General features: G+C 38.1%; 1 protein-coding gene across 5 annotated transcripts in view; it reads right to left on the bottom strand.

Moving 5' to 3' along the window:
- The window catches only part of CSRNP3 (cysteine and serine rich nuclear protein 3), a 229432-nt gene that overhangs the window by 12648 nt on the left and 201395 nt on the right, over positions 1–15389 (bottom strand). For all 5 annotated transcript variants that reach the window (XM_066345074.1, XM_066345073.1, XM_066345076.1 and 2 more), the window contains one exon: positions 13292–13551. In XM_066345074.1, coding sequence (XP_066201171.1) covers positions 13292–13551 — 260 coding nt within the window. The remainder of the gene's footprint in view (positions 1–13291; positions 13552–15389) is intronic.

Genomic DNA, 15389 nt, shown 5'->3' with positions numbered 1-15389 from the left:
CTGTCAGTATTTGTGGGTCAAATCATTTCCATTTATTTTTCTCTTTAGAAAAGTCACAGGGAGGAATATAAAGGCATCCAAAAGATAGACTTTTAAATGTGCTGGTAGCAGAAGACTGTTAATTGGATCTCTTAACCTCTTAATGTTAGAGAGTGAGAGCTTTTAGCCAGTGCAACATGAAAAAGACCAAAGGTTACAGAGGCCCATCAGTGAATGCTATCTTTAGACTTATGTTGGAATACGTATGTCCTTGTTCGGAGGCGATAGCATCTTTGTGGGAGCCAGTGCCACCTGAATCAGCAAACATGTTGACCTTGAAATACACTACCCTGCCTTTTGGAATCCAGCAAAATCATATAGTAGGAAATAAAGTTATGCTGCATTGTGCTGTTGGGATTACAAATGCAGTTACCCTACAGAACATTCCAAGAACAAAGGCTTCATAGGAAGCCATCAATCAGGTCAGTGCGCTCTTGGGAAGACAAGGAGCAGAGGGCAGTGCTGGCAGGATCTCACCAGCAGGCAACTGGCACAGTAAAGTCGGAGTTTACATGGACCTGTGCCTACAGCAATACCTCCCTCATTACAGCTCCTGTAGACAACTATGGCTCACAGGCTCGTAACTATTCTGCTTCTATTTATATCTTTTCTAAATTAATTTCATCCATCCATAAACCTTGAACCAGTGTTTTACTTCTTACTGTTCTACCAGCCACATATTGTTTCCTTCATAAAAAAAAGCATTTAGAAAGACATTTTCTCTGAACACGAGCAAGAAATGTACCCTAAGGAGTCACACTGGAATAAATGCCAAAGATCTATAAAGGATAATTAAAAAAAAAAAGTTCTAGATACAGAAGCTTTTATGAGTCTTTAATTTTTCAATTTGTTCATAAAGGTCATTGATTGTAGTTATTACCATGCTTTTTTGGTTACATAAATTAAGCAATTTATTATAGGATAATAATTTTTCAGATTGTGGAGCTCCTACTGGTCTTCCTACTCCTTCAGTCCTCTGATGACAAACTTTGCTGCGAGGGCAGCAGTGGTGGTGTGGGTCCAGGCACCCGCAGCTGCTAGGTTTATGCAGGACCCACAGTGCCAGATCCCCACAGCGTGTCTCTTCATCTCCGTTTGCCACAGAAAGATCCAGTGTACTTGGTGTGATGGGTGATTTTAATTTTCTTCACCATTTTCCTGAGGTAGGTGCCATAATGGGTCATTATTTACCAAGGAATCAACCTTCTTGATCTGTTTAGCCTTGTTGCTGCAAACTAGGTTAGAACACAAGAGGTATCCTGCTTTTAGGTTTTAACAACGGCTTTGTAATTACATAGATAAAATACTCTGGTGACATTAGACAACATTCTCTCAGCTTCCTAGAAAAGGTCAACATTTAGATACAAATATTAAGTTATTGACCCAAATCCTAACTGGATTACTCTGAATCAGTGGTGGGATTCAGCGAGTTCCCACTGGTTCAGCAGAACTGATACCTAATTTTTTGTTGAGTTTGGTGAACCAGTTGTTAAAATGGCACTTGTAATCAGGGTTCTCTCTAAGGTTGGTGCCTGGGCAGCTGCCCAATGTGGAAATCACAAATTTACATTTCTTACTATTTTTTAATGTTCATCTGCGCAACAGCATATTCTAAGCACCCATAGTAATGTTCATTCTGTCCATAGGTGAAAAAAATTGCAAGTGAGGACACCAACCAAGTAGCAATATGGAAACTTAAATAACAGTTTTATCTTTTTTTTGACAGATATAATTTAATATTTTTTCATTAATATTTAAAAACTTTTATAATCTAGTTTTGTTTACTTCTTTTATTGCTCTTATTTAACTTTAAATGCATGAAATAATAAACTACCTTTAGGTATATATTTTTTTTATACTTAAAACGGTCGTTAGGGCAGAGAACTGGTTGTTAAATTACTTGAATCCCACCACTGCTCTGAATGTATTGAGAAACAAACAAGACTGTCTTTGCCCTCAGGTAGAGGACACAGCACAGTAGCAAGTGTACATTAACATATACTATTACAAAGCATCCCTCAAATATTTTTTCAAGAGCTACTGAATTGTATTTTTTGAATATTTCAGAGCTTAAAATAAAATCCCTGTTCTTGCAAAGGTGTGCATTGTTAGATTCGGGGAGGTGTGCTGTGGCTGCCAGAGTGTAACTATTGAAGGAGCAGGAACAGGGAGGTGCTGATAGGGCCCCTGTGAGGCTGAGAACTAAGAAGATCAGCACAAAGGAGGACAAACATCCTGCATTCTATTGGTCAGAAACCTTTATCAGAAGTTTATGTTTGAAATTCGCCACTAAGCTAAACCCTGCCCCTGTTGCTATGCTACGTGCGACCTCCCTAGCGAATAGCTAACTGCCACATCTGCTTCTGTATAATGCTTGCTCACTTAGGATATATAAGGACCTAGTTGTAAGCTCCAGGCGTGACTCTCGTTTGCAGCTCCTTGTGAGTACGGTGTCTCCGGACATCTTGGGAGTTCACCCCTGCGCAGGTTAAACTTGGCCAATAAAGTACAATCTAAGCTCCTGAAAGCCTCCAACGTTTGTTCTCGTACCTGGTGGATGCAACATGCATCCCCTTTATTAGGTTTGGTTTCTTGGTGTGATCTGCAATTTATTTCCTTCCTTGGCATTTCTTTTTAAAGGTATTAGTTAAGTTGTTTTCATGTTTCCAGGATGTCCACTATTAGGATGTTACTTTGATTGGTTGCTGTTACCATTTATGTTAATTATTATCTGCAAACAGAAGCATCTTTCTATCTGTAAAGATCTGATTTCCTAAGGAATTGAAGTGTGTAATTGCCTAACGTTTACTCAGTCCTCTGTGATAAGAAGAGCTGCATTAACAAACAGGAAGCGTTACCTTTCCTGTCTTGTCACCTCTCTAGCATTTAGATTTGTTTTCATTAATTCTTGGCTTGCTCATGTGAACCTCGTCAAGCTCTGACTCCACAGAATATGTAGAACACTCAGGACTGGATTAGCATGATTCATTTCAATACCTCCTTCTTACCTCATCTCTATAATATTTCTGTAACATTTATGCTCCCTTGTTTAACTGGTAACATCACAAAAACAAAAAACAACTCCATTTTATATTAACAGGGCATGACTTTTAAAAAACAATGGTTGCTATCATATGATACATGAAACCTAAAAGTCAACAAAAACCAATATCTTAGCAAACATTTAAAAATATAAAAATTTTTAGGTCGTCATGAATAAACAAATGATACCTAAGAATTTTAAAAAATTTGCATCTCATAAAAACTATAGATGATTCTATTCCAAACACCAGTGACCTTTGAAATAAAATCTGCCTCTCTTATTCTCACAATATTAAATTACAATATGTAATTTCATTTCAAAACATAACTTCAAATAAGAACCAGAGTTCCATACCATTTTTATTCTTGTTCAAGAGCCCACAGAGGTCCTAATCTAGATTTTCAAATTCTCACATTAGCATCGAAGTGATCTAGTAAGGTTTTCTCTTCACTTCTTCAATATCATCTCTGTCATTTCTAATAAAGATGAGCAATATCTGAGTTCATTCTGGTCAACTGATTTACCTTCCTCTCTTTGCAATGTCTGGTGGAATATAGCCATTAAGAGATACTATTTTCTCCTGTCTCTTTAGAAGTGTTTCCCCAGTCCTCTCCTCTAATCTGTATACATTTGCTTCTTTAAAACCCAGGCCAAAGCTACCAAGTTCAAATGATTTTTTTTTGTTTTGTTTTAAGATTTTTAAAATTTTTATTAATTTTACAGAGAGAGGAAGGGTTGGGGGAGTGAGAAGTATTAATTCATAGTTGCTTTTTTTGTGATAGAGACAGAGAGAGAGAGAGAGAGAGGGACAGATAGGAACAGGCAGACAGTAAGGAGAGAGATGAGAAGCATCAATTCTTCATTGTGGCTCCTTAGTCTCTTTAGTTGTTCATTGACTGCTTTCTCAAATGTGCCTTGACCAGGGAGCTGCAGCAAAGCAAGTGACCCCTTGCTCAAGCCAGTGACATTGGGCTTCAATCCAGCAACCTTTTGGGCTCAAGTCAGCGACTATGGGGTCATGCCTGTGATCCCACACTTAAGCTACCAACCCCGCACTCAAGCTGGTAAGCCCATGCTCAAGCCAGATGAGCCCATGCTCAAGCCAGTGACCTGGAGGTTTTGAACTGGAGTCCTCTGCCTCCCTGTGCAATGCTCTATTCACTGCACCACCACTTGGTGAGGCCATAGTTGCTTCACTTTAGTTCTTTGTCGATTGCTTGTCATATGTGCCTTTACTCAGCAAGCCCAAGGTTTCAAACCAGCAATCTCAGCATTCCAGGTCAACATTCCATCCACTGTGCCAACACAGGCCAGGCTCAAATGGTTTTTAAAATCAGAGTGCTCCATTGGTTATTTTCAAATGCATTTCCTCATATTAGAGCAACTGAGGGGAAAGTCAGCAAGCTCCCTTGTTCTCTCCACAACTCATGTCCATTGTGCTTTCAAGATCTAATGCAAGAAACCAGGGAGTTTCTTAGCAACTTTAAAGTATATAATACTATAATTGTCCTACTATACATTAGATCCTCAGAACTTATTCATCTTATGACTGACTGAAAGTTTGTACCTTTGACCAACATTTTTCCCTCCCTGGTAACCACCATTCTACCTTCTGTTTCTAGGAGTTCTGCTTTTTTTAGATTCCTCATATAAGTGAGATCAGACAGTATTTGTCTTTTTCTGTCTGATATATTTCACTTAGCACAATACTCTCAAGATGCATCCATGTTGCAAATGGGCAGATAGTCTTCCTTCTCATGGTTGAGTAATTTTCATGTGTATCCATATATATAGATATATATAAATATATATAAAACATAATTTTCTCTTGATATGAGTGTTGCCTTTAAATGTTTTTACCTTCTCTCAAAATATATTCACTGAATTTTCAGACTTTAGTTCAATAGATGGACCCTCTTTATTTTATGCATTCACAAGGTTCAAATTAATTGTGACCTCTCCAAAACATGCTTAGAAAACCTAATACTCTGATCCTTATTTTAGTATGTTCTTCGTTGTATCTCACAGATAGGTTCCAAGTTTCTGACAGTACCTAGGGTATTGCTGGAACTCTAACATGGAATTGAACACAGTAGTCTAAAATCTCTTCTGTTTATAAATATTCAATAAATGCAGCAGAGTACCCAGAACATTCAAAGGAATATTCTCTTTTGAGACAGATACCTTAGAAGGCAACCTGGCCCTTGGACCATTTCTAGTTCAGTACACTTTCTTCCAAATAATATTGCTGTTTCAATAGCTCAAAAGAAAGCTTGCCAAAAATGGTCTTTAAGGAGACTACCTATTAATCTTGGTTCTCAAATCTGCCTTTATTTCTGTGTACATGTGTGTGGAAAAAAAGGGAGACTGAAGGTAGGGGTGAGAGAGAGGTAGGAGAAATAGAAATGATACAATAATAATATTAATAACAACAGTTTTAGGCATTGCTCTGAGCACTGTACCTGCATTAACTCATTTAGCATCACAAAAACTTCATGAGATACATATTATCATTATATCCATTTTACTGATAAGGAAACTGAGGCACAGGAATGCTAAATAACTTGCTTAAGATCACAAACCATGAGGGTGTACACTAAGTCACAACCTCAATATTTTACTCTATAGCTTGTGCTTGGAATTGCCATGACAATTACAATTACATATTATACACTATTTTTCTATATTTACATATATTGAACAGTCTGTTGTGTTTATTTTGTTTTAGGCATATGTGTATGAGTGCATAAGACACAAGCCTTGATCTCAAGGGATTGGAATAAAGAAATGAGAAATCTAGAAATTTCAACCCAGTTCATAAGGATTTCTTAGTTGCGGGTGAACATGGGGCATTGAGAGTATGTAGGAGGGGCACCTAGAGGTGGGGCTAGTGGTGGAGTGAGGAAGGAAGACATGCACATCTAGGCTTAACTCTGGAGATGGAGTAGCAACTGGATGAACTAGTGGAGGCAGAAGGCATTCCATACTGAGCAACCAGTTTCCAAGGCCTCAGGTAAACCACACGATGAGGCAGTCATTGACCTCCAATTTATCCAGGTGACTGGACTTATATGGGATCCCTTCCTGTCTTGGTCCATAAGCAAATAAAAAGCAAATAAAGAGCAGGCCTTCAGAGAGCAGCTATTCTGTTGCCCTGCCTTAGCCACCTTACAGCTGTTAAGGTATAACTTAATTCATGATTTAATTTAATGATTGTTATATTATATACTCATCTTATGTATGTGTACATTTATTTATATTGATCTCAAGGTCAAGGACTCTAAGAGAGTGTGTGCATGTGCTTATTTTGTTCAATAATAATACTTAATATGGAACTTAGTCCTTGGGCTACTGTGTAAATTTGTCCAAACTCACTCTACAAATGAAAAGATTGTAACTTTTTTTAAAACAGATAGAATGGAAACATCTTAATTTTATAAATCTGTCTGTTACGTACTGATAAGTATGAGTAAACAGTTTACAAAGTCCAACAAAGTAAAACCTTTGCCTGTCTAAATATGCTTAAGGGATGGGACACATTACTGTCAGGATCAGGGAAGTGATTCTGAAACTGTACTGGATCAAGTTCAAGAGTGGCTCAAAGAAAAATAAACTTCCAATCTTTTAAATATCACATAGTGGGTGAATTCCACTATACATTTCAAGGAGATGTGATTTTTGGTGAATTAAGTGCCTGAGAAAAATGCAAAGTGACTATGAGAGAGAAACAATACTAAAAATACAGATAAACTAAAATGTTAAAAATAAAAAACCCATAAAAATACTTATTTTTAGTGGATAAAAGTATTCTTAGTAATGAAGTCTCCTAGTTGTTATGTAAAGCTATTAACACATGTAAAAATTACAGTGAAAATAAGGATGTGAAAAAAATAATGAAATTTTACAAACACTACCTACCGCCTATTGTGATGACAATGCTGTTGAAAATGACCCAACCCACTATATATTGAAAGCTGGTCACTGAACACTATCCTTTGTATACCTTATCTCAACTAATTTGCAAACAAACTTATGGAGTATTTTTTTTTAATAGTTGAGGAAATTGGATTCTTGAGAAGATAACTTGCCAAAGTCTAACTACATAGCTAATTAATGATTCTACAGAGAATCAAGACTATTTGATACCAAAGCTGGATCAAGGTTTGCAAGACCAGTTTGGAGTAAAAACTCTTAGAGTAACAGTAAACTGTATAGAAGAAAAGGATATGGTTGTAGCCAAACTCCACGGGCTGGTCTCAGTGTTTGTTGCAAGGTAGGAGACAAATAAGAAGTACAAGCTTCCTTAGAATGAGCTCATTCAGAAATGAAAAATATGATTCAGACAGAGAGAAAAGAGCTCAAGGTGAAGAAGACAGGAAGCAAGCTGAAGATGTGACCTTCTCACCAGTCAGCATTACTTTTGAGTACTTATGTTGTGGGCATGTGGAGATGGCCTTTCTAATAGTGACAGCAGACGAAACCGGTCCTAATGACAGCTACCACTGTCAAACTAATTTGTCACTCTTAAATTTTCTCACCGGACTTTCAACATATATGCCCTGGTCTATATTTAGTTAACATAGTATGCTGCCTAATTTTGTAATAACATATTAGTTTTGGTGATTCCAATATAATGTGAACACATTGAGAACAGGAACCACATCTGTCTTGCTCACCACTTTATCCTCAGCACCATGTTAATTATAATAGCACAATAACTGATTAATAAATATTTTTGAATAAATAAATAAATATTCTTAATCACTGTGCTATACTGGCATTTGACAAAATAGTTTGTGCATATGACATGGCAAATATTTGGGATATTGAAGTTTTCTATTTGGTGTTGGGACAAGCCTCTATTTGGGGATGTATTCTGAAAGTAAAGGCAGTAAGTATGCTCTTGAGCAGGGGTCCCCAAACTACGGCCCGCGGGCCACATGCGGCCCCCTGAGGCAATTTATCTGGCCCCTGACGCACTTCCGGAAGGGGCACCTCTTTCATTGTTGGTCAGTGAGGGGAGCACAGGATGCATCCTCTCACTGTATGTGAGTACTGTATGTGGCGGTGCCGCAAAGCGAGTCGTCACTCACATGCAGTAAGTACTATTTCGGGTGACGCGGGACACATGCATGCGTCACGGCTCCAGAAGTGCATCATATCACTTGTTACGGCTAGCAGTGACAAATATGGACCCGGACATTGACCATCTCATTAGCCAAAAGCAGACCCATAGTTTCCATTGAAATACTGGTCAGTTTGTTGATTTAAATTTACTTGTTCTTTATTTTAAATATTGTATTTGTTCCCATTTTGTTTTTTTACTTAAAATAAGATATGTGCAGTGTGCATAGGCATTTGTTCATAGTTTTTTTTATAGTCCGGCCCTCCAATGGTCTGAGGGACAGTGAACTGGCCCCCTGTGTAAAAAGTTTGGGGAGCCCTGCTCTTGAGCAATCTCTATGGTGTTCTGTAGGGATAAGTGGAGTTAAAAAAAAGTATCATGACCAATAGACTCTGACTCATCTAATAAAGAACTAGTATGAAGAAGTAGTTAAAAAAACACATCCAAAAATTTAGTAATGATGGGTTTGAGATAATAGTTCATATCTGCCACCTCTCACAAACCCCTAATCCCTTATATATCCTGGGTCATTTAATACTTTCACCTGAAGGACACTTAAATCTCAGGACTGTCGTGGGGATCCAAGGGGCAGAGAAGTGTAATGTTGCATGGGTAAGCCACTCAATAAATAAAACAGAGTCATAAATGTAAGAAGGAGGGTGAAGAGATAGAGAAATCATTTGAATGTTGATAATTAAAGGAACTCTTTTTATGAGGAAAGAAAGCAAATGACCAAGCATTCAAGAAACACATGACTGAGAAATTGAGAAAAATGTCCAGTATATCCCTGGAAAGCACTGGAGATGGTATCAAAGTGGAGATAACCTTGATCTCAGAAAGGAGAGGAAGAACAATCAAGGCTGAAAAAACATTGAGAAAGAGAGGTCAGTCAGAGCTGTGAAAGCGAAATTATATTTCCTAGAACAAGGTGGTAGAATCCAGTAAGCTATAACCCAGAGGCATTGGAAGCCAAGTCTCTTTGAAATGTACAAACGGCTGCCTAATGCATTTCACAGATACATGTGAAATGGGAATAAAGGCTAATGTAATTGTTCAACACTGTGGTGCAGATGATGAAGTCTAAGCACTTAATTTGGAAAAGAGTACAGTATTACGATGACTACATTGATTACTGTGAAGAGTATGACATGTTTGAATGGGCTTGACGGAGAAAAAGAACTGTGCTCTGTAATTTAGAAATCCAAAGATAGGAACATGCATTTTATTTAATCAGCGCTCTCTATTAATTACTTTTAGACAGTGTTTGGAACACGAACATCACCAACAAAAAGCACACATTTGAACCCCCCAAATAAAATTAAGTTGTTCTACAAACCTAAGTGTACATATTATTTCTCAATATATCTATCTCATAATTTGATTAAAAGATAAATTACAAAATAATAAGAAAATTTATAATAAAAACTAATTTGTATTCTTACTTTGTTCTCAAAATATTTATTATAAGAAAACAAGAAGTGTGTACATTTCTCTTGACTAATTTTCCACTATTCAAGCCCCACTGAAAGAGGTGCCATTGCATACATTGGGTTCTCTGTTTGAAACCTAAGACACCTGGAAAGACACTGAGTCACAGCGGAAAGAGAAACTTTTCTTTACTGTTTTAGGGCTGTTGTTTCTCAAGTAGGAGGAAAACTACCCAGTTCTAAGTCCAGTGAGTTTCCCGTACTGTTTTGTCTGGTCTCCGAAGTGAGAAGGCTTTGGAAAGTGTTTGTCTTATCAGATGCTGCCTTCGCTGGACTTACTCAATCGGCAGTTTACTGCCTCTCACAGCAAACCACCTCCAGGTAAAACCAAAGTGGCAAAATTCATCTTCAGCAATCCTGGCTTTCCTCTTGTGACGTTCCTGCTGCTCCAGTGAAAATAAGAAAAATCAATTCAGCTACATTTGTTGTGCTACTTACCTCAGGGGTACTTAACTTTTCAAAGCAAATATTGCTAATATTAAAAGTGAAAGTTTGGGATAGCTAATGTTTTTGGATAGTTAATTTTAGATTTTGGATAGCTAAACTTTATACCAGTAGCATCAATGATATTATGAAATTTCAAAAACTATAAATGTTAATATGCTAGAGAAATTATAATTAAATATACAAGCTCTTCTCCATTAATTCTCCTCAGGAGTGTGTATGTGTGTGTGTGTTTAAAGCAAACTGGTCCAAATTGCTGTGATCTTTTTTTAAGTTTATGTGAAGTGTGTTTCTCCCTTTCTGAATACTTTCAGTTCAGTGAGGCTAAGTTCAGATCACCTTAGTGTCCTATTATCATTTTTGCTTGGTATTCATTTGAAAGAAGCTATGATTTCCAAATGATTTTTGTTTATACCCTCACCAAAAGAGAAAACTGCACGTGTTCACTTCTCTACTTTTCAATGACAAAAAAAAAACCCCAAAACAAAAACAAAACAAGACACGACACCCACTTGGATGATTGCCTCTTCAACTTTAACACTAAGCACGATGAAAAAAGTAATCAATAGTAGACTGCTCTTTTTGCTTCTTTTTTCTTCAGCTTGATAGAAAAAAAAAAAAGAAACAAAAGTAGGTAAATACAAATTATAGTATCAGAATATATGAGTGCCTGACATGAAGGAAGGTTCCTGAAGCTGTGTGGCTCCCCTTCATTTCATCACATGCACAGTGTGCTTCAAAGTTCACCACAGTAAATCTTTTGGTTTTCAGAGAGAATTATAGAGTCCCAGCTGTTAAAAACCGCTGCACACAGTACTAAACTTCAGAGAGGGATGGCTCCCTATAGGTACATAGCTTGTCTTTCCCAATGCCTGTAGAGGATAATCAATTAATTCTAGAAGATGAAGTAACAAGATAGTATAACCACTGTTCTGTTGAATGAGCCAGCTATATAACATGTCTATGCTTCTTTCTCTTTAGCTGTACACACAGTCTCATAATTTACCTACTCCATTGGGCGTTTGTTAGGATTAAATTAAATAATGCTTATAAAAGTCCTTACAAGTAAAGCCCACTAAATGAATGGTAGCCATTACTACTGTTCTGCCAAAATTTGAGTCTGAAGAATTATTTCATTCTTTGGTTAGCAGGCAGAGTTGGTTTGTATTGGGTAAAAGGCAGAGGGTGAATTTCAGAAGCAAACCTGAAAATAATTATTAAAATTAAGCTACAGCAAAGCAATCATGGACAACAACAATATGGTGGATTGTTACCAAAAAATCTATAGGGGCTTTCAATGAAATCTGTCAAAAATAGCCTCCAAAGGAAATATGAAACATGCTCTAGGCCGATTGTGTCCAGCTTAATTTAAGTGACTGCCTTCTTATGCAACTGGCAACAAGGCACATGCATAAATTGAAAAATACATAAAAAACAAGGTGTTTTGAAACACACATCACATCTCTGCCAACTGGTTTTATACTGGAAATTAAAGATACAGGTAATGAAGGTATGCTTATGGCACTTCAGCTATTTAATGAGTCACCCTTTATTTTAAGTACTCCAGATTACCTGGAAAGATTTTATTTTTGTCATTAGATAACAATGGGAGAACATTTCCTATATATTGGTAGGTTGATGGATCATTGCAAATATAAAAGGTGCCTTAGGTCGATGAAAGAAGTTTTTGGAGCTATGTTTCTCTCTACTTAATCTCTAATGTGGCAAAGCAACAGGTGTCTCCACCTGGACACCTTCCTGATAGCTCTTTAAAAACTCAAAAGCCCCTGAAAAACAGTATGTCAAAAAATGATCTCATTGTCTACCCCTCTTGCATACCTCCAGCCCCAAGCTGCACCTCTTTCTGGATTGCTGGTCGTGTTCTTGTCATAGAGTTAGGTAGCTTCATCCATAACCCTTTTACCTTTGTAAACCAGAGATTTAGGAGTCATTCTTTTTCTTCCAAATCCACCCATTATCATGGACTGTTGATTTTACTTCCTAAATTTTTTCCTCTGTCCATCTCTTTTCATCTTCTGTACCATCACTGTAATGTAACTCACCATCATGTTCTCCTGGACTATTGCAAAGTCTCTTTCCTCGTTTAACTCCCCATGCTAACCCCTCCCCCACAACATGACTGTCCCTGCTCCCAAAATATTCTCACATTACAGCATGAACCAGATCGCTTCTCCTGCCATGCCAACCCCATGCTGGAAACTGCTGAATGATTTGTGATGTCCTTAGGATGAAGAGGGAAAAAAATGCTTTAATATGATCTACAGGCCTGACCTATGGTGGTGCAGTGGATAAAGCGTCGACCTGGAACGCTGAGGTCGCCGGTTCAAAGCCCTGCACTTGTCTGGTCAAGGTACACATGGGAGTTGATGTTTCCTGCTCCTCGCCCCCCCTCTCACTCTCTCCTCTCTAAAATGAATAAATAAAATAAAGTTTAAAAAAATAACTTAAATAAAAAGAGAATAGCTTTAATATGATCTACAAAGCTCTGTCTCAACTTCGCGTCGTTCCCCGGTTTCTGTCTCCGCTCCAGCCACACCAGCCTCTGTGTGCTCACTGGGCGTCCTCCTGCCACAAGCAGCCGGCTCTTCCTGCTGCCGGACCCATTCTGACAACCTCCTTTCACCTAGTTATCTGCTCAGATTTCAGCCCAGTTGTCATTCCCTTGAGGAAACCTTCTTTGACTTTCAGATCACATTGATTCCTTGTTACACACTTCCATAGGTCCTTGCAACTTCCCTTCATAGAACTTAAAGAAGCTGTGATTTTATTTTGTCTGCATGATTGATATTTTTTTCCTGTTAACACCTAATTTCCAGGAGAAAGGGGATCTTGATACCAGTGAGCCCAGCCCAAGCACAGGGTCTATGATCTAGAATAACTCAATAACACACACTTATAGAATGAATTATGAATAAACAACGCTTGGTAAATTTTCCACACTACTTTCAACGTGAAGATACTATATACTGTTTTTGCTATTAGAAAAAAAAAGAACAAAGCCTCGGCAGCAGACTGTTGTAGGAAATGCTCAGTCTGGCCTGTAAATATAAACATGACAATGGTTAACTCAACCAAATTGAAAAAAAATAGGCCACGGGGTTTTGCAAAAAAGGAATTTCAAGTGTTGTTTACCTTCAATTTTAACGAGTTCAGCTTTTCCTCCCTTAGGTGCTCTCGTAACATCTCCCGGTGGAGCCGCTCCTGCTCACGGGCGAACTCGCCCAGCGTGTACTGGCGCACACTGTTGTGGCGGCTGGACATGCCCAGCGTGCTGCCCCCTTGGCTGGGCACGCTCGTGAAGCCCTGCCTCCTGGTGAAGTAGTACACGGTGACACAGCTGAAGTGCACATTCTTGGTCCTCGGCCGCTTCTCCCTTTTGAGGATGGAGGAAGCTGAAAGAGAAAGAAACGACAGGGTGAGCACCTAGGGCAGCCGTTACACCTGAATCTTGGGTCAATCCTTTTTGGCGGGGAGGCACAAAAATGTCACATCTCAGAGTTCACACAGATGTCCCTTTCCTTTCTTAAGTCTTTTTCTAGCTGTGGTGGAGTAGACGTTTAAGTCTTATAATGTTAGTCTAAACAAACTTTTAGGAAAGTTGCCAGTAGTCTAAGAATCAGTAGCAGAATTTAATTTCTCACTTTCCTTAACCTCTGTTTTTGGTTTTATGGATTTCACAAGAGTTGCATCATACTATAATCAGAAAAGACATGTCCTACAAACCTTCACACTTTGGATCTTATTCTGATAGCAAAGGCACTTGGCATTAAAAAAAAGTGTCTATTAAAAAATTTTAGGAAATCCCAAAAAGCAATACAAATTTACAAAAAAACTCACTGGCATTATTTAGATAGTTTTACCATCTAAATCTAACAAAGTTTTTATTTGACATGAATCTCACTAAATAGCTAATATTACAGGCAGTAGGGTTTTAATCTAAGTGTCCACTGAGACCATGGAAAATGCCATGAGATATTTTCTTACTGGTTAGACTCTAACCGTTAGAGGGACATCAAGATGCACAGCCCATCATGAAGGGTTGACAGAAAGTCACACATTGCAACCAGATCTTTTTAGAGTTGAAAGACATGCCAGTCATCATCTAGCCCAGTCTTTTTATTTTATAGTGAAGTGACCCAAGTTCGCAGAATTTGAGTGATTTCTTTCAGTGTCGGTAGTGACAAAACTAATCTTAAACCTAAAAGCTCCCAGTCTGGTGCTACATGATATGATGCTTCTCCATTGGGAAAGGAAAGGTACAATGAATTGAAGAGAAAGACAAAGAATCATGCTGTTATGGATTGAATTGTGCTACCCTAACCCCAAAATAGGGTGAAGTTCAAACATTCACCAACCCAGAATGTAAACTTATTAGGGAATAGCGTCTTTACAGAGGTGATCAAGTTAAGGTGAAGTCTTTAGGGTGGGTCTTAATCCAATATGTATGGTGTTCATATAAAAGGGAAACATTGAGACACAGACATGCAGAGGGATGATGTAAAGAGACAATGGGAAGCCCAATGAAGATGGATAGAGATGGGGGTTATGCTGCCAAAGCCAAGGAATGTCTGGGGCTACTGGAAACAGAAAAAGGCTTGCAACAATCCTTCCCATACAGCTTTCAGAGGTTGTGTGGCCCTGTCAACACCTGTAACTTGATTTTCTATTCTCCAGAACTGTGAGACAAGAAATTCCTCTTGTTCTAAGCCACTGAGCTGGTGGCATTTTGTTATAGTAGACTTAGGAAACTAATACACATACACAAGTAGAAAAACACAAAGAAACAATAAAACTAAGAAGAAATCTTTGAATAACAAACAATAATATAAATGAACAATTCTGGAGTGCTTCCCAAGTTCTGTATTATGCAAAAAACATTATGTGCATTATCTCATTTTATTCTTACAATCTCTTGGGTTGATATTACCTATGTCTCCATTTTGAGGAAACCAGGTCACTGAATGTGAAATAGCAAGGCCAAGGTCATATAACCAGTGGTAAAGCTGGGATTTGTTATTCCTGAGCCCAGGATTTTAAACATCTCGTCACAGAGAGAGCAAAAGTCACTCTCAGGGAGTTGTACAAGGCTAACAGATGTTAACTGCTACTGTTCCTTTTGTTTGTTTGTTTATTTATTTATTGAGAGAGAAAAAGAACAAGGGAGAGGAAGGGGAAGGGAGAGAGACAGAAGCATCAACTCATTGCTCTACCTACTTGTGCACCCATTGAT

Source organism: Saccopteryx leptura, chromosome 7 (genome assembly GCF_036850995.1).
Source record: "Saccopteryx leptura isolate mSacLep1 chromosome 7, mSacLep1_pri_phased_curated, whole genome shotgun sequence".
Taxonomy (NCBI): Eukaryota; Metazoa; Chordata; class Mammalia; order Chiroptera; family Emballonuridae; genus Saccopteryx; species Saccopteryx leptura.
The sequence above is the reverse complement of the archived record's forward strand: the minus strand, read 5'-3'. Positions and strand labels throughout refer to the sequence as shown.